Source organism: Aythya fuligula, chromosome 16, assembly GCF_009819795.1.
Source record: "Aythya fuligula isolate bAytFul2 chromosome 16, bAytFul2.pri, whole genome shotgun sequence".
In the NCBI taxonomy this organism is placed as follows: Eukaryota; Metazoa; Chordata; class Aves; order Anseriformes; family Anatidae; genus Aythya; species Aythya fuligula.
The window spans coordinates 12,497,740-12,520,939 of NC_045574.1; the positions used below are offsets into that span (position 1 = coordinate 12,497,740).

General features: G+C 44.4%; 1 protein-coding gene across 1 annotated transcript in view; it reads right to left on the minus strand.

The window, feature by feature from the left end:
• TAF4 (TATA-box binding protein associated factor 4) overlaps window positions 1-11,709 on the minus strand; it is a 37,415-nt gene extending 25,706 nt beyond the window's left edge. The window contains exons 1-2 of the mRNA XM_032198656.1: window positions 11,374-11,709; window positions 8,292-9,380 (exon numbers count right to left, since the gene is read on the minus strand). Of these exons, the coding sequence (XP_032054547.1) occupies window positions 8,292-9,380; window positions 11,374-11,689 (1,405 nt within the window). The 5' untranslated portion in view covers window positions 11,690-11,709. The remainder of the gene's footprint in view (window positions 1-8,291; window positions 9,381-11,373) is intronic.
• Window positions 11,710-23,200: the final 11,491 nt, after the last annotated feature.

Genomic DNA, 23,200 nt, shown 5'->3' on the forward strand with positions numbered 1-23,200 from the left:
CAGAAGGCCTGGGAGGGCTTTTACCAGCGTAACTCAGGCAGCGTGAGGTTCTCAGAGCAGGTGGAATAAGCTGGACTGCTTTTACAGGCAGGCAGATTCGAGGCAAGATCTTACAGCAGTCGTACTGCCACGTGAAACAACGCCACTCACTCATGCAAATGTTGTGTGGCCAGTTGTCCAGGTACCGGCTGCAGTGCATTACTGGGAAAGAAGAATTGTTTAGGAATGCATTTTAAGGAAAAAAGCATCAAAATTAAAGATAAGTGGTGCTCGTAACGTATGGTTCTGATTCATCAACTTATAAATAACGTATATATATTTATAGAGTTGTACGCTAACAACAAGTTACTCGATTTTTCTCAATATACTTTTCTAAATAGCACAAAGAGCATGGCAACAGTCAAACCTTGTGCTAAACCCCATACAAATATTGAGTAAAAGGACTGTCCCTGGGTACAAGGATTTACAGCCTACTTCTGCACTCTGCTGAGAGTCAGCCCTTTATAATCCAAGCGTAACTTTCTCATCACTGGTAATACAAGTGCAGAAAGTCGTATTTTTAACATGTTATTTCTAACCTGACGAAAGCTCCAGGACAACAGATTACGTCTGTGTTTGTACAGGGCCTTAAGAACAGCTCTGCCAAGGCAGTGCTGAGCCTGCTCTCAGCTCCCTATAGTTATCACTTCTTTCTTGATTATATATTGATAACCTATACCGTTACATAGCAATGATAATCAACGATTTGTCCTCACTGAAAAAATCTATATTAAAAAAGCACTTGGTTAAAGGCACAACTAAGGCTTCAAGGAGACTTATTTTACCTTAAATATTCCACTAAAGACATATGAAGAAAATTACTCCAAGGCAGGAGGCTTTGTGGTAAAAACTTGGCTCTCGGTTCCTCAAGACTCCGGTGCCTCCAGAAAAAGACCAGCATTTCTGGAAGGAAATTACTACAGAATAGAACTGGGGTGAAAAACTGAAATTAAGCTGAGGTAAAACTGTCCTGGAAGGGGAAAAAAATAATCATAATTTGCTCCTGAGGCAGCAGTTTTTCTACACTAACCTATTCATGTGTCTGTGGTCTCGATGAAAAAGGTCTCGTTTAATTTGAAATATGAGTGATCACACGATCTTTACAGCTGTTTAATTACAGCCTCATCTGTACACAGGTTTTGTACTTCTCTCAACGTTTCAGGTGGAAACGGGACCATTCTGCACCAATATTTCAGGGTAACCACGTGCAGTGCGGACACAACTGTGTCTCTGGAAAAGCCGCCTGCTGTATGAACCGTTTCCCTTCTGCTGCCAGGAGGAAACGTGCAGGAGGGGTGATGCAGCAAAGCCTGTGTCCAGACAAAAAAAGGTTATACAGCTTTTAGGAAGCCTGTATCAGTATAAATAAACTACAGCCTGTTGCGTTTCGTCAAGAACTTAATTAGTTTAAAACCAAACTCAAGTCAGGGCATTAACAACTCGTAACAACACAAACACAGCTCCTGAGTATCCGCACAGCCACCGTCTTGTTAAAACAGCCACGTGCAACCTGTCAGAGGTGTGCTGAGGCTTCAGTCCCGACATACAGGAGGGAAAGCTGTGATGCTCATGGGTGACACAACTTACGAGCAGGAACATCCCAATGGTGGACAGGCACTCACAAATCTCCTGGTAAGCACTCTGAGCTCAGTCTTCCTTCAGCTTCTCAGTTTATGATACAGACCAAGCAGCTGCTTGCAAGGTACCACTGAAAATTCTTTCCTCTCACTGCCTTCAGTTGTGGGAAACACATTTTTCAAAGTTACATGTTTTCATCCAGCTGCTTCTGCAAATCTTTTCTCACAAGAGGTAGCACACCTACCAAAAAGTTAGCTCGGCAACACTTAGTGCCTTCCAACTGGCAGAAGCCTTCTTGTTAACATCAAGCAGTGACAGCAAACTCAGGGAGAGGATGCAGACAGATAAATGGAGTCGTAAACATTCATAAAAAGTTTCACCACACCAAACAACCCTGACGAGAGTTGACAAGATGAGTTATTTTCAGGTTAAAATGTTCGTCTCAAATATTTCTGACAAGAACTGCAAATAGCAGCCCAGAAGCGTTTAACGTGCCCTGCCTGTATGTGGTTTCTATGCCTGTTTCATACCAAAGAGACTTGCATTATTTGTCAGTTTTGGTGAGAGCAGAGAGCAGGCTCTCCACCAGCCCATCTCTTCTCTTAAAACCCACTTGGGCTACTACCAGTATTTTATCTGTGCTCCTGAACTCCTTCACGGACTTCTTATGATTATATTTACATATTGTTTCCCAAGACAGAGCAGACAAACAGGAAGGATTTTATACACCAAAAGGTTTCGTTTGAAGAGTGTTTGCATTACCTACTGATTTGTGTCTTATCACATCAGTGTCCAATGCCGGTACGTTTTCATTCTCAGCTGCTAACGTTGCTGCAGTGCCCTGTATGAGTGACTCGAATCCCAGGCAGCACCAAATTGGTGGTCCTCTAACCAAGAAGTTGCACTTCAGCATAACCCACAGACGTTTCCAGAGATGGGAAACTCGTTCCGCTCACTGAGCGTGCAAACACCATACAGCTTCCTACAACAGCAGAGTGCAAAATGCCCCAAAAACACCACGTGCTCACTTTTATTCACCTATCAACATCACAAAACTAGTGATATCCAAGCCATAGACAGACGGTGACCTGAAGTGTGGACAGGTATATAAAACAAATCCATGCGTGCTCTTCTTGCAGGGAGCAGCAGTGTTCTCCATAACAAAAGCAAGCAGTAAGCAAAGCTAATGTCTTTCATAGCTCAGCTTAGTCGAATCACAATTATATTTCCCATTAAATCTCAACATTTAAAGAGACACCTTTATCAGATGTGTACAAACAAAGCATTTGTTTGCCTTGTGACATTCGCTGTAACAACAACAGAAATCCTACCAGGCACCCCTCTCATTTTCAGGTTCCTTGGGGTACAAAGCTAAGCATGCAGGATTCCTTAATTAGAGAAGTCGCAGCGAGAACTTTCAGCCTGGTGACATATGGCAGATCTGATGTAACAGATTTCAAATAAAGCAGAATGTTCCTTTTGCTGATGCATGATTTGAACATGAAATCCACCCCGCACTCAGACGAGATCCACGGTTACCCTTCAGAGAGCGAGCTACCACTTCACGCGCCAAGTACAGGACTCCCAAAGCTCTAATCTTGGCTCACTATCGATTCCCTCATGGCCTTGGGCAAGTCAGAACTCCTCTCACTCGCTCTTTCCCCCAGCTTTAAAGCAGAGTTCATACTACTTTATTTACCAACCACACGGGCATGTTGCAAGGATCGAGTTTTGTAAAATGCCTTGAAAGTAAAGCAGACTACGCGTGCTGCACAAAATTCCCGTTATCACTTTATGTTCGAGATGTTTGGAGCAAAACACAGCCATGCCAACACAACTAATAGGCAAAATATTGGCAGCACGTGCGTGATGCAGGGAAGCTATAATCAGGATATGTTTGAACTCGCTTGATAGTAAGAAATAGAAAGAACAACATTCCACTACTTCGTAGTTTTCTTCTGTTCCTTTCTGTATTTCTTAGAGCATGGAAGGCTGTAGATCCCTTACGTATTTATATTCCTATTGTCTAATTATTTTAGGCACTTCTGGGGTATACTTCAAGTACAAAGTAACCCGAAAAATGCCACCTCGGACTGAAAAAGCGTTTTACAAAGCATTTACCAAGTGTTTTACAATGACAAGGTGGTCTGATTCTCCTCGACCTGACGCCCTTTTCCTATCCCTACCCACTCTTTTGCCTGACAGCTTAGCACCCCAGCTCCTTACTGAAGAAAGCCAAACTAGTCCTGTAAAAATTATTTTTCAGTGATGCCAGCTCCAAAAAATATCACCGCTCAAGCTGACAGGACCTGAGCACATTTTAAATTAGGCACGTGCTTAGGTACTTTTCCCATCCTAACACAGAATAACCAAGGCCTGAGGCATTACAATCCTCACTGAACAACTGCCACGAGCTAAGAAACGGTGGTTTCTACGAAAGTTAACCTCCCATTTCAAACCAAATTCAGTATCCAGCCTCTCAGGCTGTAAAGCAAACCTTCGAGGTATCCCCAGTGGTACGCCATCCTCCAAGGTGTGCTGACGCAGGGCCCCGATTTTCGGACAGCTCCCCTTGCTCCTCGGAAGCACCAGCAGGAAGCTGAAACCAACGGCCGGGGCAGCTGCACCAGCACTGCTCGGAGTTCTGGAACACTCAACTTTTCAAACAGCCCCATGGTTCCCAGGGCTGAGAAATGACCCATCCCGGAGTCACCACACACACAGAACAGGAAAGGCCCCCGCAAAGGAAAAGGTGGAGAAGCCTACTCTCACCCCCAGCAGCAGCTCCTGGCAGATTCAACCGAGTCTTGTAGAAGCAATGAAGAAGTTTTATCATTAGGTACAAAGCAAAACAAGCCTGTATAGCTGCTGTACTATAGCTGCACAATTGCGTTACTGCTAATGAGAATGCTGATCAGGAGCTCAGAAGTTTAAAAAAAATTACATAAACTATAAAAACAACCTGTCCTATCTTCAAACAGAATGGAGTGTCGCAATCTTGCTTAATCAGGAAAAAGAAAAAAAAGCTTTAGGATCAAGCTGGCAATTTTTTGTGTGTACTAATACTCGCTCAGAAGGTAAAAGAAAGAAAAAAGGGGACAGAGGGAAGTGAAGGTTTCTAGATTTCATTTTCATCTAAGCTAGATGAACTGTCCAAGAGAGCTACCAGCTGCGTATTGTTCTTACTGCATACCTGCAGCAATCTCTCCAAGCTGCTCCTTTCTCTAAGCGGGTACCTTAAAGGTTGTCAGGAGATGCTTGAACATAAAAATGAAGCAGGAGAGTAGCAACAGAAAGCACCTCCACCAAGAACAGAAACCAAATCTTTGAACCCTCAAGCTGCCAATACTGCTAAAGTGAGCATGAGCTCCTGGACTTTGGTTTTGCAATTGTATTACAGCATTGCAGGAGGAGATAGTATTTTGAAAAGGGATTTTAAAACACACAAGTCAGTCACCTTACAAGATGATTCTACTACCTACCGGTGATGGTCTCTAATCACTTTATGAACCCCTACATTGCAAAAGATTAATCTTACAGCAAAGTCTCAGTTACTCAGAAGATCCAGCAGAAAAGTGTACCAGCAAAACACTGACAATGTTTTTTAACAAACTCACAGATTTTCCTACCTCTTACCAGGTGATTATACACAACACATTTCGTATTATTGCTTGAAGTACTCCAAAACAAAGAACTGGATCTAATTTATTTTCAGTCACAGTTTCAAAGATGCTGCGTCTTCAAAGTCACATGCATAAAGAGAAGCATGCTTGCGTTACCCCCTCCCTGTTCCCTAGCAAGTTACCTGTCAACATTTCCACATCTTTGCTATAAAGTAATAAATAAGGTTACTTTTGGACCTTCGATACCCTGATCTGTCCAGCTGGACCATGAAGCTACTGAAGAAAAGACTGAGCAGTAGCTCTCTTCCAGATAGACGTCAGTGGGAAACTGTTATAAACGCACAGATGCTCTGAACAGTCCAGTTTCTTTGGGAAACCATATACCAAATTCCTGCAAGGTCACAACAACTTCGTCCTATTAGCAATTCAAACACCTCCAATTTGTTATTAATAAATTTGCTACATGATTTGTTCGTTATACAACCACCTTGATGCGATACAAAACATTATCCTAAAAGTGACGTATTTTAGAGCGTGCTGATCAAACTTATGTTCCACATGCTCTTTTTAAGAGAACATTAGAAACCTCTAGCCAAAGCACAGGCTAATAACACTTACTGACATTTTACATTCTGCTTTTCATAAATGAGAAACTGTAACTGTACTTTGGAGGGCCAGAAACAGTGTATCAGGGTATGAAAATAACTCTAAAACACGGGGTGCTTATTCGTCACACCTTCTATGAGGATTTTGCAGGTATTTGTAAATAGCAGTGTAAGAAGTGACGTGTTCAGTCTTTAATCTCCAGCTCTTTCATGCACTAAGTCTCACCACCTCTGGTACAGACACACCACTAACTTTTAGGCACAAACTTGTGGATGCAAATGCGGTGCACGCAGTGGCTGCCCAGCGTACAAGCACTGCAGTTGCAGCTTCACGCTGCCAAGCTGCCTTTAAAACTCTGGCCTATCACAATGTAATTTGAAATAAGATTTTGAAACCATACTCATCTATTCTGTTTTCACTATGAATGTAGATGAACTCTGCTAAAGATTAAAGCAGTTGCATACGGTTAGGTTTTTCAGAAGTGCTTAGCCCTTGCACCTGCAAGATGTTAAGAGCTCAGCATCCATCAGTTCTCAAGTTGTTCTTTGCTTCGTGCAGAACATTTGCAAAGTTGGCTTTTTTGGCAAAGTATAAAAATGTAAACCAAAAGAATTAAACACAAAACATTCCACTAAAAAAAAAAAAATCCTTTCCAATATTAAGTCTGTCTTATCATGCAAAAATCTAAGTTCCTATTTCTATTTAGTCATGAATATACGCTTATATTAGGAGTCGTGCTATTCTTTTGAAGTTATAAATATTCTTAAAAGTGTAGGACAGACAAGAAAAGTGCTTAATAAAAAACCCCAAGCGTTTAGAAACTATATAGCTTTACTTTGATCTATCAAGACCTCCAAAGGAGCAATTTCTGGTCCAATTATGCTTAAGGACTGGCAGGGCTGCTTCAATGTGTAACACATTTCAGTATGCAATGGTGGTTTGAAAACATCAGCTACCTGGAAAAGAGGTCCCATTGGGCTCCACAGTAGCATTTGTCCCATAATCAGATTTATAATGCAGTATTAGTGAAAATGGACGTATACATGGCAATAGATTGCAAACCTGAAAAATCTTTTGATACACTGTGGCAATAAATAAATAAATAAGGCTTTTCCAGACTATTAACCTATAGGCTTCAAATTAAGCACTAGGAATTCAAGGTCTGAGTTGCAGTGATGCTTTTTAAATTAGCACGTCTCAATCAAATTACTCATACAGAGAATAGCTCTCTCCACAAAAAAACGTGGAATATTTATGCCAGTTACAACTCAGAGGTACTGAATGCTCGATAGACTTCATCGAACTACATGGCATCACACGCCATAAATAGCATGTTTGACAAAAAGCTCGTGTGCAGTCACACGGTGTGGTTGCTGCTCTACCTTGTACAGCAGGTGCACTGCTTTCATGTTTGTTAGGTGTCTCAACAGACACGCTTTTACTAAGACTAATGAAATAGATAATATACAAATAAAACTGATTCCATTAGGTACTGGTAGTAAAATTTAATTAGTTGTTCTTTGTACACTGCCCTGCAAACAGTAAGAATCTACCTGTTATCACACACTATTAAAAACACAGGGAATTATGTGTAGGCTTGCACTCCTACTTTCAGTTAGAAAGGAAGCATTGATACAAGTACAAGCCAGGTTCAAAATACTAGTAAATAGATAACCTTCCACCTCCAAATCTGGGGTATTCCGGAAGGGACAGAACAGTTCTCAAAAGAGAAACGTTTCTCATCCTGCCTTTTACTCGCCCACTGAGGTCAGGACTCGATTGCGTGCCCAGAGATGCTCTGCACTGAGCACGATACTAGCTACTACTACAAAAGCTGCAACCCTAGACACAACAGGGTGAGGTAAGGACATAGGAAGACTGCCTTTTGTATCAGAACTCCAGTGACTAAAAAGACGATCGTAAGCTTCAAATCTGGGAGTTTTTAAGGCAGACTTTGAAGGTGTTTAAAGGAAAAGAAGGTGGTTTTCTTGTGTTCTATCTGCCGCTCCTCTATTCAGGAGTGCTCTATGGTACTGGGGGCACGCAGGGACAGGGAGGGAACAGAGCAGCACGCAGAGGTTATACAAACTACCAACAAAACCACCCTAAAACGCCTTCTGTGAAAATGAAACAGCAACGTCTCGTTTGATAATTTTTCATTGTCACACTTTGGCAGTTTGCAGCTTCATCTACAGCCAATGCTGTAACAAAGATACCAGACAGAATTATTTCCGAATTATTCCTTCTCACAAGACTTCCTGGCCACCTGAAATCATACCCTTAGTAGTAGAATGCTACTACACTACTGCTCAACACCAGACAATGCTCATTGTTAAATGCGATGCCTTTTCCACAATTCACAATTAAACAGCAAGAAATCTTATTTGGACATCTTCCTCCCTGCAAGTATGTTCCCGAAATAAAAGCCCTTGAGCTTCTGCTTACCTGGTGGTAACTGAAAATTCTGAATGTTAGTTGGATTCTGAGGTGGCTGAGGCAAACGAGGTGCTAAAACTGTAGGAGTCAAAGTTGCTCTGATTCCACTCGTCGTTGCTGTTGGAGTCCTTGGCAGAGTTTGTGCCACGGTGTTGGCAGTGCCTTTAGCCATTCCCGTCGGGGTGCCAGGTGCTGCAGGAGGTATCCCACCAGGATTGGGAGCAACATTGGAGAGCCCAGCTTGCATAGTTTGCCCAATAATCATGTTACCCCCTGTAGTACTGGGCTGGCCAGCAGTAGCCAGCGTCTGCTGTTGGGACACTGCCTGGACTATCGTTTTAGGAGACTCAGCTTTGATGACCTGCGTGGCGGGAGCTGCCGGTACGGTGGTACCAGGCTGGCTGTTCACAAGCGACGTCTGGAGGGAAACTCCAGATCCCACAGTGGCTGTAGCAACAGCAGGAAAACTCCCCACGCTGATGGTTGAATTGATCACAGTATTGCTCCCATTCTGAGTGGCCGCCCCAGCTGCGGCCACTGTGGGTCCTGCTGTGTGGATCGGTGGCCTCACGAGCGTCACCGTAGGGGCCCCGCTTCCAACGCTCGGTGGCGGCTGCGAGGAGATAACTGTGGGCGAGGAGGAAGATGCGGAGGACACAGCAGTATTAAGGAAAGAAGTCTGGATGACAGTGTTGGAAGCTGAGGGCAAAACGGCGTTAACAGTATTTCCTTTTCCCACAGATCCAGGTCCGTTGTTAACAAGAGGGGCAACAGCAGGGGCAGAAGCGGGGTTGGCAGTCACAGGAGTCCCAGAGAAAGCAGCACTTCCCGCGTGGTGAGAGTTCATCACCACGTTACTCCCATTCAGAGTCTGCACTGTTGTGGTCCCGATCTTGCCATTCCTGGTGGACATGGCAGTCGCCATGGTGCTGATAACCACCGATTTGCCCTGACTGAGGGTCCCTGGAGCAGCAGTGACTTCAGATCCTCCTGCTGCTGCAGTGGTGGTGCTGGTGCTCGTCGTGGTGGCTCCATCCAGAGCTGAAGTCTGGGACCTGGTGTTATGATTAATAACACCCCCTTGCACCGCTCCTGCTCCTGCAAAACAACAACAAGGTTAAACAGAGAGAACGAGCAGGAGGAGAACTCCAGCAAAGGCAGAACGTTCTCCCTCATCACCAAGTCTTCTCCATCTCCGAGGCTACTTGCACGCAGCCGAGAACGAGATAGAGAATAAACTGAAGATGGATTTAAAGACATTATCCTCAAACCCCCAATTTCCCACCAAAGATTGGTAGCTTCAATACAAGCCATAACACCCTCACCCTCATCGCTACAGTAAGAGAAAATTGGGAAAAAAAAGATTTGATATGATCTGAGGGAAGGAAGAAGGAAGATCATCTCAGCCCTCTTCCCCATTCTAGAGCCTGATACCACATTTATCAACAGGACTGCAACTGCAAGAGGGGCAAATGGCAATAGACGACACGTTAATAAGACATATTCCTTATACCCTGCACATGTTATCCCCTAATCCTTTCATCTCCTACAGAGTCAGTCAGAGCAGGAGGCTCAACACGAGCAAAATATGAAAAACTGAAGAGAAACAAAAACATCAGCCTGCCAAGGTAAGAAGTCCTGTGAGGCCTGGCACAGGCTGCAAGAAGCCCCCTCCCCCTTATTACAGGATTTGTTCTGCTGGATCTGAAGTTCCCACAGCCAGAGATAGCCACGAAATAAACAAATGAAAAGCAAAGCTGAGTTTAAGAAGGGACAAGATGATGTAGCTTCTTGTCCTGAATAATCCTCACGCCCCCCTGATGAGGCCTGGCGTTACCACAAGTACAATCACAGACAGCCTGGGTCCTGGCCCTACGGAGACAGAAAGGGGAAAAGAACAGTGACAGGCAAACATCGAGATGCACGTTACGAGGGTCGAGGAGATCCTCCTAGAAGAGCTTCATTAATCATGACGGAAGGTCTGTAACATCTTCTTACACTTCAGCAACAAGAAAAGAAGCAAAAAAAAAAAAATAATGGGGGGAGGGGAGGAATTGCAGAGAGATTCTGGGGAGACATTTTTTTTTTAATTATTATTATTATTATTATTATTCCCTGGAAAAACCTCTTCCCTCCATTCCCATGGAGCGAGCCCTCAGCCCCTAGCATCGATCCCACCCCCTGGGATCCGCATGAGGCGAGGAGGGAGCACACAGCCAGGTAGCGGGGTGGGGGGGACGGGGAGGGGGGCAGTGCACCAGGTGGGGTGCCATGGCCTCAATTCCCCCTTGCCGGGGACCCGGCGTTGTGACAACCCCCCCTTGAGGGCAGAGGAGGAACGGGAGGTGGCGGCTGCCCCCTGAAGCCCCCGCAAGGAGGGAGGGAGAAAGAGGGGGGGGGTGGGGGTGTGGGGTGGAATACCCAGGTTGGTAGATTTTTTTTTTTTGGGGGGGAGAGCGCGTTTTGAGGGACTTCCTCCCCTCGTAGATCCCCCCCTGGCTTCCTCCCGCGCAGGAAATAGGTGTCATGATTAATAACACCACAACACCCCCTGCGCTCCAGGGAACAGGGCCGGGGGAAGGGAGGGAGCGCTGCCCCAGCCGGCCCTAAGGGGAAGAAGGGGGGAAATCCCCCCAACGCCCCCCCCCCAGCAGCCCCTAACCCCGCTCAGGGCACGGGGGGCGCCCCACGAGGTGCAGGGGGGTGGCCAGAGCCTCCCTCAGCGCCGGGGTCACCCCAAACCCCTTCATAGGGGAGTATGGGGTGTGTGGGGGGGGCCCTAAAGCCGAGGGGGGAGACATCGTGAGGCGAGGAGGGGGGAATAAAAGGGAAGGGGCGCCCCGGGGGGGTGCACGGACACCCTGAGGGGGCACACACAGCCCTGAGGGGACACAGGGACACCGTGAGGGGGGTGAGGGCTCTCCCCACACAGCCTCCATCCCCCCCACCCCACAACCTCCCGGCAGGGCGAGGAGGAGGAGGAGGAGAGGGAGGAAGGCAAAAGGGGGGGGAGAGCGGGGGAGGGGAGGGCCCCGGCGCCCCCCAGCCCAGCCCAAGCCCAGCCCAAGCCCAGCCCTTGCCCCGGCGGTACCTGCTTTGGCCAGCTCCGGGGCGCTCAGCCCCATCTTGCCGCCGCCGCTCTCGGGCTGGGCGTTCGCGGTGCCTCCTCCCGCTCCTGCTCCTGCTCCGGCGGGGCTGGGGCTGGGGCTGGGGCTGCCGCTGCTCACAACATGGTTCCCCAGCAGCCCCCCAGCGGCCCGCAGGGGCTCCTGCGCCTTGTGGTGTTGGTGGTGGTGGCCGGAGGCCGCCAGCTGGGACTCCAGGGAGCCCACCAGGTCGCTCACCACCTTCTCGTCCACCTCCGTGTTCAGGAAAACCTCATCCAGCAGATCCGAGCCCGCCGCCATCTTTTTTTTGGAGGGTTCCTGTGAGCGGCTCCCTCCTCCCCCCCCCCTCCCTCCCCCTTTCCACTCCTCCCCCCTCCCCCCCCCGCGCGCACACACACACACACGCTCAGGCCTCTCCCCCCCTCCCCTCCGCGCTCCGCCACCGCGCATGCGCGCGGGCACGGCCTCACCTCAGCGGCCGGAGAGGGATTCCGCCCGCCGCTGATTGGCCGGCGGCCGCCTATAAAAGGCGGGGCAAATGGCTGCGGAGGCTCAGTTGGGAGGCGGGCGGCGGCGGCGCTGCTGGCGGAGGGGATGGGGGAGGGAAGGGGGTGATAAGGAGGGAGGGGGGAGGATGAGGAGGGGGCCGCTGTGGGAGGGGGCGGGAGGGGAGGTGGGGGGAGAAGAAGGAGAAAAAGAAGGGGGGAGGCCGCGGCTCTTTGTCTGCCCCGGCGCAAAATGGCTGCGGCTCCCCCCGCCGCTCCCGGCTCCGAAGGGCGCCCCGCACCTGTGCTGGAGGCGTGTGACGGGAGGGGGGGGGAAGGGATGGACAGACGGGCGGAGAGACAGACAGACAGGCGGCTCCGGGTTGGGGGGCAGCCCGCTGAGGGGTTGGGGGGTGGTGGGTGATGGGCCCGGCACCGTCTCCCCCCCCCCCGGGTTTTCCCTTTTGGGGCCTTGCTGCGGGGACGGCTCCGCGCCCATGGGGGGGGGGGGGGGGGTTGAGGGGGGGGCCGCACTTTGACCCCGTTGTGCAAGCGCCATCAAGGAAGTCAATAAATAGGGTCGGGGTGGAAAAAAATAGGACCTGGCTTCTCGCTAACGCTCTCTCCGGCCAGGTGCTGCTTTCCAAAGGCGGCTGAGGCGTTGGAGCGAAATGAGCGGGAAGAGAGAGCACGGGTAAGTTCTGGGAGGTAGTGAGCCTGAAGCAGGGCCTTGTGTGGCAGTGTTATAAGGGTCCAGGGTTATAAAATCAGCTCTGCTCTTGTGTGCTGGGAATGGATGGCATTAAAGGCTGGAACTGCGTGGCAGGGATCGACTCAGCACCTGCTAATGCCCTGCCCAGACTTCACCGGCCTGCTGGCTGTGACAGCAGGGCTGCAGCGGTGGAGACTGGTCAGAGTAAGTGCTCTGAGCTCCCTGAGACTGGATTGCTGTAAATAGGTCAGGGATGAGAGGATTCTCTGCTTAGGGTGGCCCAAAGATGGGTGCCAGTGCTTTCTGTGTGACAGTTTGTGGAGATCACTTAACTCCTAGTGCTGTGACATGGAGCAAATTGGCCCACTCACCAGTTGGCCCAGTAAGCGATGGGAACGGTCCTGAAGTAGTTCCATATCCTACCCTGCCCCCAAACACAGAAATATGTCTACAGGAGATGTTTGCCAAAAGGTCACTCAAGAAACAGTAAAAACTGATAGCTATTCCTAATAAGGTGAGTAAGTATCTTTAAATCAAGTTTTAGCCCTTACCATAAACTATTTCAATAACTGTTGTGGTTTCTCACATCTCCCTCTCACCTGCACAAGGCGGCTGCTGAATTAAAATTACGATGCTGAGCATTTCCTACAGCTCTGAGCCCTTTACAAGGAGGCATCACTAGAAGGGACTGCATAGCTCCTCTGAGAAGTTTTAAATTAGGGTTTTATAATCCTTTATCCTTGTTCTCACATATTTTATACTTCGTAGGTTTTTTTGTCTTCATACTTTTTCTCAGTCATCGCTCAAAACTCAGGGAGAAAAAGAAGATACCCCTTCCCTCTCCACAACTTTTACCTTCAATTTTATCTGTTCTTTGCCAAATTGTAATGCTGCAAAGTAGTTGCCCACTTCTTGCAAGGCAGGAATGCTGCTTCAAGCAGAGTCACGTCTACCGGTTTGTTGCTGCCACAGTCAAGCACACTGCCAGTTTTAGCTGTGATGAAATTCTATAAGCAACATACCAAAGAACTATCTAGAATAGAAGTCTCTTTGCATTCCCCAAACAGTGGAAGAATTAATCTACATCAGCTGCTCAAATGATTTATGGGGGGGAGCTAGGCTTAAGCTGAAGCAGCCTGAAGGTGCAGAGTGGCTGCACATCCTTCTTTTGCAGCACCTAAATGGGTGTATAGCCCAAAGCTGGGCTGGTGAGAGTGATGGAAGAACAGAGTGAGCGACATGAGAGATGGATTAAATTATCCCATGGCAGCAGTAGTCAACACGAAGGGTTAGAGCAGCCTATGTTCTTCTACTGCTCATATTTTAGGGCAGCTGGAATGCAGCTTACAGTTGTATTACAGAACTAGAAATAAAAACCTAGAAATCATCAGTCTTTGTTCTAGCACTCTCGTTAGTAGACCATATGGCACATTTACCATATTAGGTAAACAACTTTACCAAATTACAAGAGCAACTGAAATGCATTATGACTTGTGTGTTGTAAGTGTGTAAGATTTATTACTGGATAATTTATCTTTTTGCACTCTGCCTTTCATTTGCTATTGGAAGTAATTTTTTAGATGGGATTCTTCAGGCCCAGGATTCCAGCTCCTCTGTATTGTACTGCCCCCTTCTTACTCTAAAAGTTGCTCTAATGTTCCTCAAATCTGATTCCTGTAATTACCTCAAACCTGAATCAGAACATTTCAAGAAGTGGTTGGAGCCAATGGAGAATAATTTGTTGGTAGCAGGTAACACAGAGGGACACTTAATGTTCATCATTCTGACTTTTTTGTACAGTTTTCATGGAATTAAGACCTATTTTCAAAATAAATGCTTGCTTTACTTCAGAGTGTGTGTTTATGAAAGCGACTGTGTTTCACCTAGTGTGGCTGTAGGAGAATACTTTGTCCCACTGATGTCCATACCCTGGTTTCATGGTGCTCTGGGCTTGTTACAAAACTGAAGTTCTACTGCAGAAACACTTTCCATGCTTGCCTCTGTGTGTGCATTTCCAAATTGTTTGGAGGAGCACAGGAGGCTAATGGACAATTGCAGAAGTACGCAGTGTCAAGAGAAAGAGACAAAATAAGGGAGCTCTGGTTGAGGATGATGCAGACCTATGCAGAAACAGTTTGTCAACTTGAGAGTCTGCATGCTGATCCTTCTGCAAAGGAGTGTCAGTCTGCACCAACAAGCATTCAGCTAAAGCAGCAAGGCTTCATGTGCATCTAGAAATAGAAAAGTTTGACAGTAACCTGTACAAAAAGTATTCCCCTTTTGAACATTTTACTTTGAATTGAGGGGCAAATGCAGTCTTACTACACCCAAGCACATGCAGATAAATAAAACAACTTTAGTGCCTCCTTGTAGTTTGTACTTTGCTGTCTCCTTCTTGGAAACTCAAGGTACTGTTGAAGTGTTGGTCGTCTTAAAATCACAGCATATATTTCAGCTGTCACTTGGTGGATCTCTGAGTAAGTCTAATAGTCAGGGATTGGAAAACGTATACCAAAATCATCCATTTGTTTGGGTTTCCATCTACTATTATGTAGATATAACTTCAGAAGTGGTGAAGAAAAACTTTTTTCCATAGAAGATGCTAGTAAGATCTATAGTGACATATGCTTGAATAAAAATGTGACAACTTCATGGATTTCCTCCTTTTAAAAAAAAATAAATTATTTAACCGTGCCTGGTTATTGGGAAATACATAAAAACAATCTCTTAGAGAAAGACTACTAATGAACTAGATTTAAAAAAAAAAAAAGCTGAACATGCAACTGCCTTGTGAATCTTTTCTAGTTTTTAAGGGACAGTTTGAGGAGTGTGTCCCTGCACATGCAATTCATGTGGGAGTTACTTAAATATGGCTATACCAAAGTCCATGCAGCCCAACATCCTGTGCCCAAAAGAGGATGCCCAGAGAATATACTGTGGGATAAAGGATCATTGTTTAAAGGCCTTCAAGGCTTTCCAGTACAAAAGAATTGTGGAATACTGGTTTTCCTTCCCAACTGCTATTAATCTAACTTGTCATGCTTGCTACTGCATGCCAAGATAGGAAGCATCAAAATCCAGACTCATCTACAAGGGAAGAATTAGGAAATTTACTAAGAAAAAGGAGCACTTGTACAAGATGTAAGTTTCCAACTATGCACTCAGCAGCAAGCAGATTCTTTTAAAGCAAATCTTCTGAACGGAGACTACTAGCATATGTCCAGAATAATGTTTGTAGAAGAGACAAGAAGCAGCCACGTCAATAAAGATTTATGTTTTATATGTTATAAAAAAAAAAAAAAAAATCTTGTGCAAATCGACATGATTCAGGGAAGAAAAACTATTGTTAAAGGATGAATGGTCCTTCTTGGTCATGACAGCTAGTTTCAATAATTTTCTATTTTGAATTTAGCAAACGATTAGAACTGACTGGGCAAAATGAAAATGCTTTCCTCTCTAAGTAAATTAAAGTAAGTTTTGGAAACTTCAATCCCTCCTTCCATGCAATATTCTGACAGAATATGTCAAGAAATTGTGCCTAGTGATGGGTCTCATTACTGCAAATCTAATTTGTACATTTTACGGTCTGGACCTGTTAGAATATGTCTGAAATACTTGTTTTTAGTGTGAGGTGGTCTTGGCAGTTTCAGTTTCAATCGGTATTCTTTGTGAGCAAACTGTTACCCTGCCAGGGATATTTGTCAACAATTATCCTCAGAGGTCCTTGGTATAATAATGCAATGGATCTTTCAGTTCTGGACTCTTTTGAGCCCTCTAAGCTCAGAGCTGCTTTGGTTCTTCTCTGACTTTCGCCAGTCCTCACCATTTGCTTTTTGAGCAGTGCAGATCACTGGCCCTCTTCCTCCTTTACACCTCCATTAGGCTTCAATTTTCCACCTCCCAGCATCGCAAAACCAATAGGTAAATCAGTTGTTGCCTCCAGACACCAGCTTGGTAGCCCACTAAGGTCAGAAGGCAGCTTCTGTCCTGTTTACTGTTCTTTCCAGTGCCAGTAGCTTTTGCCAGAGGTATTTTGTCTGTTAACAGGCCTATGTGCTTCCCCTCATCTTACTCTAACCCATCTGGAAAGCACGTGCACTATCATCAGCCCTATCTCCTGCTAAGGGTCGTGGTTAACCAGAATAGTTCCCATGCCTGGAACCAACCCTCATCCTAAAGTGACAGGGAGAGCAAAGAGCTCCTGGAATTCAGATTTCCCTCACAAGGGCCAGTCGCTTTTGACTTACATAACTTTGAGAACAAAACTATTCTAAGAAAATAAGCTGAATTCAACAGGCCCCCAAACACTCTTTAAAAAACAGCAGGTAAAGGTGTAACTTCTTCCTTACCTCCCCAGCCTCTGCTGTGCTAGCAACTGGACAAACTGGCTTGCATTTCCAAAGGCCACAGCCTCACCTTTCTAGGTTGGATCATCACTAGAACCCTGCAGAAAAACAAAAACAAAAACCTGTCTTCTCTACGGTTTTCTTTATTCCCTGGTCTCCATGAATTCTCTTGGGATGCAACGTATTTCTGCCACTTTTACACACGACATACAGCAGGCTCTATGAAATTTGCACTCTTAAAACGGAGCTCCCTAGAGAGCTGAAGGCTGCTTCAGCTTTTCCCAGTCAATACAATGATACGGCATTCTTAGGTTGTTGCCTTTTTGCCCTCTCAAAAAGAGTTTTTACCAGACCCTTGTTTAACAATTGGCCGGTTAAGGCAAGCAGATTTATCCCCTTTCTTCACATGCTGCCCTCCATTCACTCGTCTTCAAAAATACGTAATAAAATGGATCATAAATGGAATAACTGAAGATAAATCTTCACATTGTTTGCTTCTGGTCAGTGCCAAGAACAGGTACAGTTAATGGCACGCCAGTTGTGAAACAGCAGTTGCTGTAGATGAAAACATTTGTCCCATGGAATTTGATAGGCATTTGTTTTATCACAATGCCTAGAGACCATAGGTTGCAGGAACAGAGCTAGAAGCATTCTCTGTCCCTCTGCCCTTATCTAAATCATTCAATAGCCCCGTGGTACCCTTCTTTTAAATAGAGGAGTTGTTTCAAAGGAGGGCCATGTGCCTGAATATGCACGTTGGAGCTCAAAAAGGAAAAACCATCAAATGGAAACAGCAGGCCAAAAAGGTGGTAAAATTTTCAGTGTACGTACAGCACATAGGTCAAGATCCAGATTCTTGTAGATTTTAATTGGAAAAATAGTCACATGTACAAGCTTTTCTGAAAGTCGTCTTCAGATGACAGAAATGGCTAAGTCATTTTCCTTACTCCATCTCTCGTCCGTAGTCTGCCAAATGCTGTTACCAAGCAGTATGAGATGATAGGATTCCTCAGAGCAACCCAACTAATTTTAGTGACAGTATAAAGAAAACAGACACAAAAGACACTGAACTGGAAAGCCAGTGGAGACAGAAGAGGTATGGAAACATCATCACGTAAAGAAAAAAAAAAGTGCAAGAAATGTAGTAAAGGAGGTTTGTTTTGGTTATGATGAAATGAGATTGTATCTAAACATTTTGTGGATTTGGAATGCAAAAAGTATGTAAGCAAGATTTTGCCAAGGTTTTTTTATTCTTACTTTCTAGTGAACTCTCTGTATTAACTGATTAAAATAAATCATGCTGTATCTTCTGTTCTGAGCTGCCTCAAGCTTTATGAAAGCACAGCACGAAAGGCTATTATATAGTGTTTTCTTCTGAATTCTCCAGCAGTCCTAAAATAGTTAGGGATATTACTCCAGCCTATAGGTTACTTTCTTACACTACCTAAAATATATCCTCACTATCAGAGTTCAAGGACTGGCCCCTATTCCTCTAATGAGCTTTTGCTCATTTTTGAAGCTCCAAACAAATCCAATAACTCAATTAAATATGGGATGAGTTCCCACAGTTGAGAGAAGGAACTAGTACAACTTTTGAAACAAGTCAGACAGATATTTTCTCTCAAAATACAAGATGGGGAAAACTGCCAACCCAAAGGAAATGACACCCCAGATGGAGGGCCAAGTTTTTTATGTCAAGTTATTCTTTATTGTCATTTTTTTTCTGCATGGGGTTACTTGCAATACTCTTTCATTACTGCAGAGTTATATATAGTGAGTCATTGTTACTTAGGTTTCTAGCTAGGACAGCAAACCCATCCATCTGTGTGAGCTAACCAATTATTAACAACTGGACAAAATGCCAAGCAAGAAACACCACACCTTGGTTAAAGAAAATGATTACTTTGGGAAGCAACAATTTGTATGTTCTTCTGGAAGAAAATGAAGTTGTTTTTCCAAAACTGCAAACCTTGTTTCTCTTAATTATTTTCAGCAGAGCAGAAGAGGGAGCTAGTTTTGCTGCTCTGTACAGTTTAGTGGGCCAGTAAGTTCACTCACCCATTGCTATTCCTTGACATGAAGCCGTCTGTGTAGAACTGTAGGACTTGGCAGCCTGAAGCTGTCTCTGCTACACCCTCATCCTCAGCAAGAACTCATCAAACTTAACTTCCTTGTGACCCTAAAAGCTATGTCAAGTTGCACACTGGAACAAGTGCTGGTGTGATCACTTTACAGAACAAAAACGCGGTTTAAAATTGTACTAATAAACCCCCTGCCATGCCTCAAGCGATAGAGAAATGAGGTATGAAATACAAATAATGCAAAAGCTTTGGAACAGCAAAGGTCAGAAGTTCCAGGTATATGTGGAAAATGTGCACACAAATACCACAGCAGTGAGGAGAACTGACCAACCGGAGTGACGCTGCCGTCTTAAGTGAAGGCTGATTTATAGTTTAGCTTCTAAAAGACGAAGGAGATTAAATGCCAGTTTATTGTCATACAAAAATAAATTACTTTCTGAAGCTGCTCTAAAATCCGATTGCTATGATTTAGCCTTACCAGTCTTGGGATCTTTAACTAAAAACATCAATTAAAACCTATAAACTTTAAACTCGAAAGCCTGTTTAGTCTTCCTTTAAGGAGTCAAATAACAACCATAAAGGAAGAACACTCTAGCAGATGAAACAACAAATAATAACTCACGTCCTCAAAGACGTTTCTGCAACATGCCTTTTAAAACCAGTCAAAGAACAATTCGAGCTATGAAAACTGCAGCAGATGTTACGCAGGGAAAGAACAGCATCCAGCCGAGGCTAGGTAAAGCGATACATTACCTAGCTGCAGAGAGAGAAGCTGAATCTACCAGTTGTTTGCAAAGCACGCAAGGAGAGGGAGATTCATTTCTGTGCCTCGAGAACAGAATCCACTGTAGACAGTTGATGCAAAAGAGGTCCCTGAACTAAAACATCAAATAAAGGAGCTCTTTCCTCTCTGTTCTCTCAGCTCAATGCTGAGGATATACAGGGGCTTGGAGTTCACTTCAGCACGCCGCTACCCAAGAAAAAAACAGCCTATGCAGCAAAACAAACAGTCAGAGATTTTTTCTAATGGAACTTCATATTTTAGGCTATGTTCAGTGCTCCCCAGTGTCCCAGATAGACAGCTATCTCTCTTTATGTCCTAATTATTTCTAAACTTAGGTCTGAATCCTCTTACTCATCTGAATGGAAGATAGATGCCTAAACACCTTTTTTAGAATCTAGGTCTGGCTTGTGAGACTTCATCCTTCAGTTTTTGTGAACAATTTGCAAACTTCAGCTTCATCAACTTTTTTTTTTTTTTTTTTTTTTTTTTTTTTTTATCCCCTATTATCCATTTCCCCAGCTTCATGAAAGGATCTCATAAAGTTATCTCCAGCTCCCATACCCATGAATAAATCACCATCCGGTAACCCAGGATAACTTCACCTTGCCATCTTTGATTCAGAAAATGTACGCCTCAATATAAAAGGTGTTTGCACATCTCTAACTGCTGTACTCCCCCTCCGCATGCTTTGATGACGAGATGAATCACAGGAGTGGACAGGATCTGGGGTTATGTTCTTGGTCTTATGTCTAGTGCTGTGGGTGTTTTTTTAGCCTCAGTTTCACAGCTTGTAAAGTAGGCACTGTAGGGTAGTGAGGTGAGTGCGAAAAAAGTCTGGAATAGCAGTTTGTGTTCATTCTAATAAAAGGTGCTATGCATGTCAGAGATATTTCAGTTTTATTAAAATAAGTAAACGTTCCCTCCTTACTCTGTCGCATCAAAAGCATCGCATTGACTTCTAACTTCTATAGGTCAGGTAATGAAACATAACTTCTACAAGGAGGCCCTGTGCATTTGTGAGGTAGAAACAGCAAGGACTGGGCAGGTGAGAGAGGCACTGCTGACTTGCCCCATAAACGTATGTGAAGATATCAAGCTCCTCTTAAAAAATGTGAGAGTACAGAGGCAGCCTGGAAGCATTACACAAAAAGAATAAATCCCCAGCAGTGTTTTTTTTTTTTTTTTTTTTTTTTTTTGTAATTTTACCGTTGCCTTTCACAAATAGAAATGAAAGTGTCATTTTGCTGTATAGCAAAGAACTGTCTTTCCCCGCAGAAAATGATTGATTTAGCAGGGAAAAGAATAAACTGACTACAGTATGAAAGTGCATACATGGAACAAGAAAAGAAATACATGCTATTTTAATGAGAATGTATTTATAATAAAGCTGGTTAAAAGTATTAAGAACCTGTTAAATCTAGTAGGTAATTCCAAATGCTCCTTTTACATCTCTATAGCTAAAACTTATCCTTAGATACTGAAACTCTGCGCTATAAAGGCTGTGTGTCTGTACAGCCTAACTCACGCAAACACTTCCTCCTCTTATATTTATGTTTTTTTACAGTTAGATTGTTGAAATAGACGCTGGGGACGTTTCAAGCATAGGACCAGAGTCGAACCTTTGTGGCTAGATACAGCGCACTGTGGCCAGGGTTAGGGGTTTTGGTTAGGGTTTGTAGAGAGAGAAATGCCCAAATTATGGTCTTGCTTTGATCCTCACAAACTTTGTGGGTCTGGATGAGAGGTTTAAGCTCTCTACCACAGCATCCTTATTGGGGAAATAGCTTTTGTCTTGACTGCGCAACACATATGGACTGCTGAGAAATGCAGTGGAATAATGCAGATTTTTGCTGGTCCCACTAATTATGCAGTCAACGTACTAATTAGGAGAGACAATCCCACACAAGCCTAAAACTATGGATTTTATAAAATATTTCGTTTAAATCCAGAAGTTAAACTGACTTTAAATTTGATGTATGGGGGTGGAATGAAAGATGTCAAAATTGAAATGTCTGAGGTACAGACTCAAAACTGAGAAAAAGAGAGGAACAAAGGGGGAGAAAGGACAGAACAGCATTACGTGCACTAAAATATCTGTATTTATTTCTGGAACAACAAAAAAAGAAAACACCTATTGTTATGACATGTATATTTTTCTTCAGAAGAGATACCCCTCTCACTGAGATGTAGGACAAACTAATGTAATGAAGCAATATTTCCTACATACATCATCGTGTCTCCTTTTTTTAGACTACAGGACACTGAGAAACTAACGGTATGATGCATCCATTATCTAAATAAAAGTTGCCAAGTTTTCTTTTTTTCTACTTATTCATATTGCTATTTTTCCTTTTCATTTCCTATCTAATTCTTGTTCCTTCTCTTTTCCCTTTATTCTAGTTTTCTTCAGTTGACTTTACATATTTTTTCTTTATTCTACTTCATGTGCTTTTCTTTTAAAAGGTAAAAACATTTACATGTGTGGATCCTTTTTTTTTTAATCTCATCTTTCCTGCATCTTTTCAGTTCTTTTTCTAGTCCCTCCTTCATTTCTGGACTCTTTCCTACTCCACATTCCTCATATCACTATAGAATTGTGTTCTGTACTTGGTGACCTTACCCTCCTTCCCTGCAGCTACCACATTTTCTTTGAAACTACCAGCAAGTTTCTAACATTTCTTCTCCTAAGGCTCATGCTTCTGCCTTCGTTTATATAACGTGTGCTGTTTCCCATATCCAAACTCAAAACTCCATTCCACTTTCACTTCTTCCATTTTTTACGCCAGCCTCTTTTCCCTCCTCTTCCCTCTTCCTTCCCTGGGGAAGGGATGCAGGCCCTTAAGACCCAAGCCTTCCTGTGCCACCTCTGGTATTTTTCCGTCCAACCAAATTCTAGAATTTATACGGCAGCACAAATTAAATCACTACCTCTTTCAGATACTCATCTTTCTCCTACCAGAGAATAGCACTTGTAGCACTCCACATCTCTCCTCCAGTTGCAATGACAATCCTCCTATTGTTAATTCTCCCACTTTATACGGAGTGGTATTATTATTGTACTCGAAATTCCACTGACGTCTTTCCATCTGTCAAGCTAACAAAAATTTACCTGTCCTGTCACCAGTTTTCTTCCAGTTGCTACAGGTTCCAGTTCAACCACTGCTACCACCAGCAGCCATTTTCTCAGCAGCTGTGAGTATCCCAGTAGTTCCTACTACCAGCAACTAACTGCCAACATATCCCGCTGAACCCAGGCACAAGAGGAGATGTTTCAGCAGCCAGTGCCTGGCTCCCTTCTTCCAGCAGTTGGAGTTTGTTACAGACGTCTTTCCAACAGCTGCCCTCTGTCATTAACTCTGCCAGATGCCAGTTCAACCTACATTGCCATGGACGCTGCCATCAG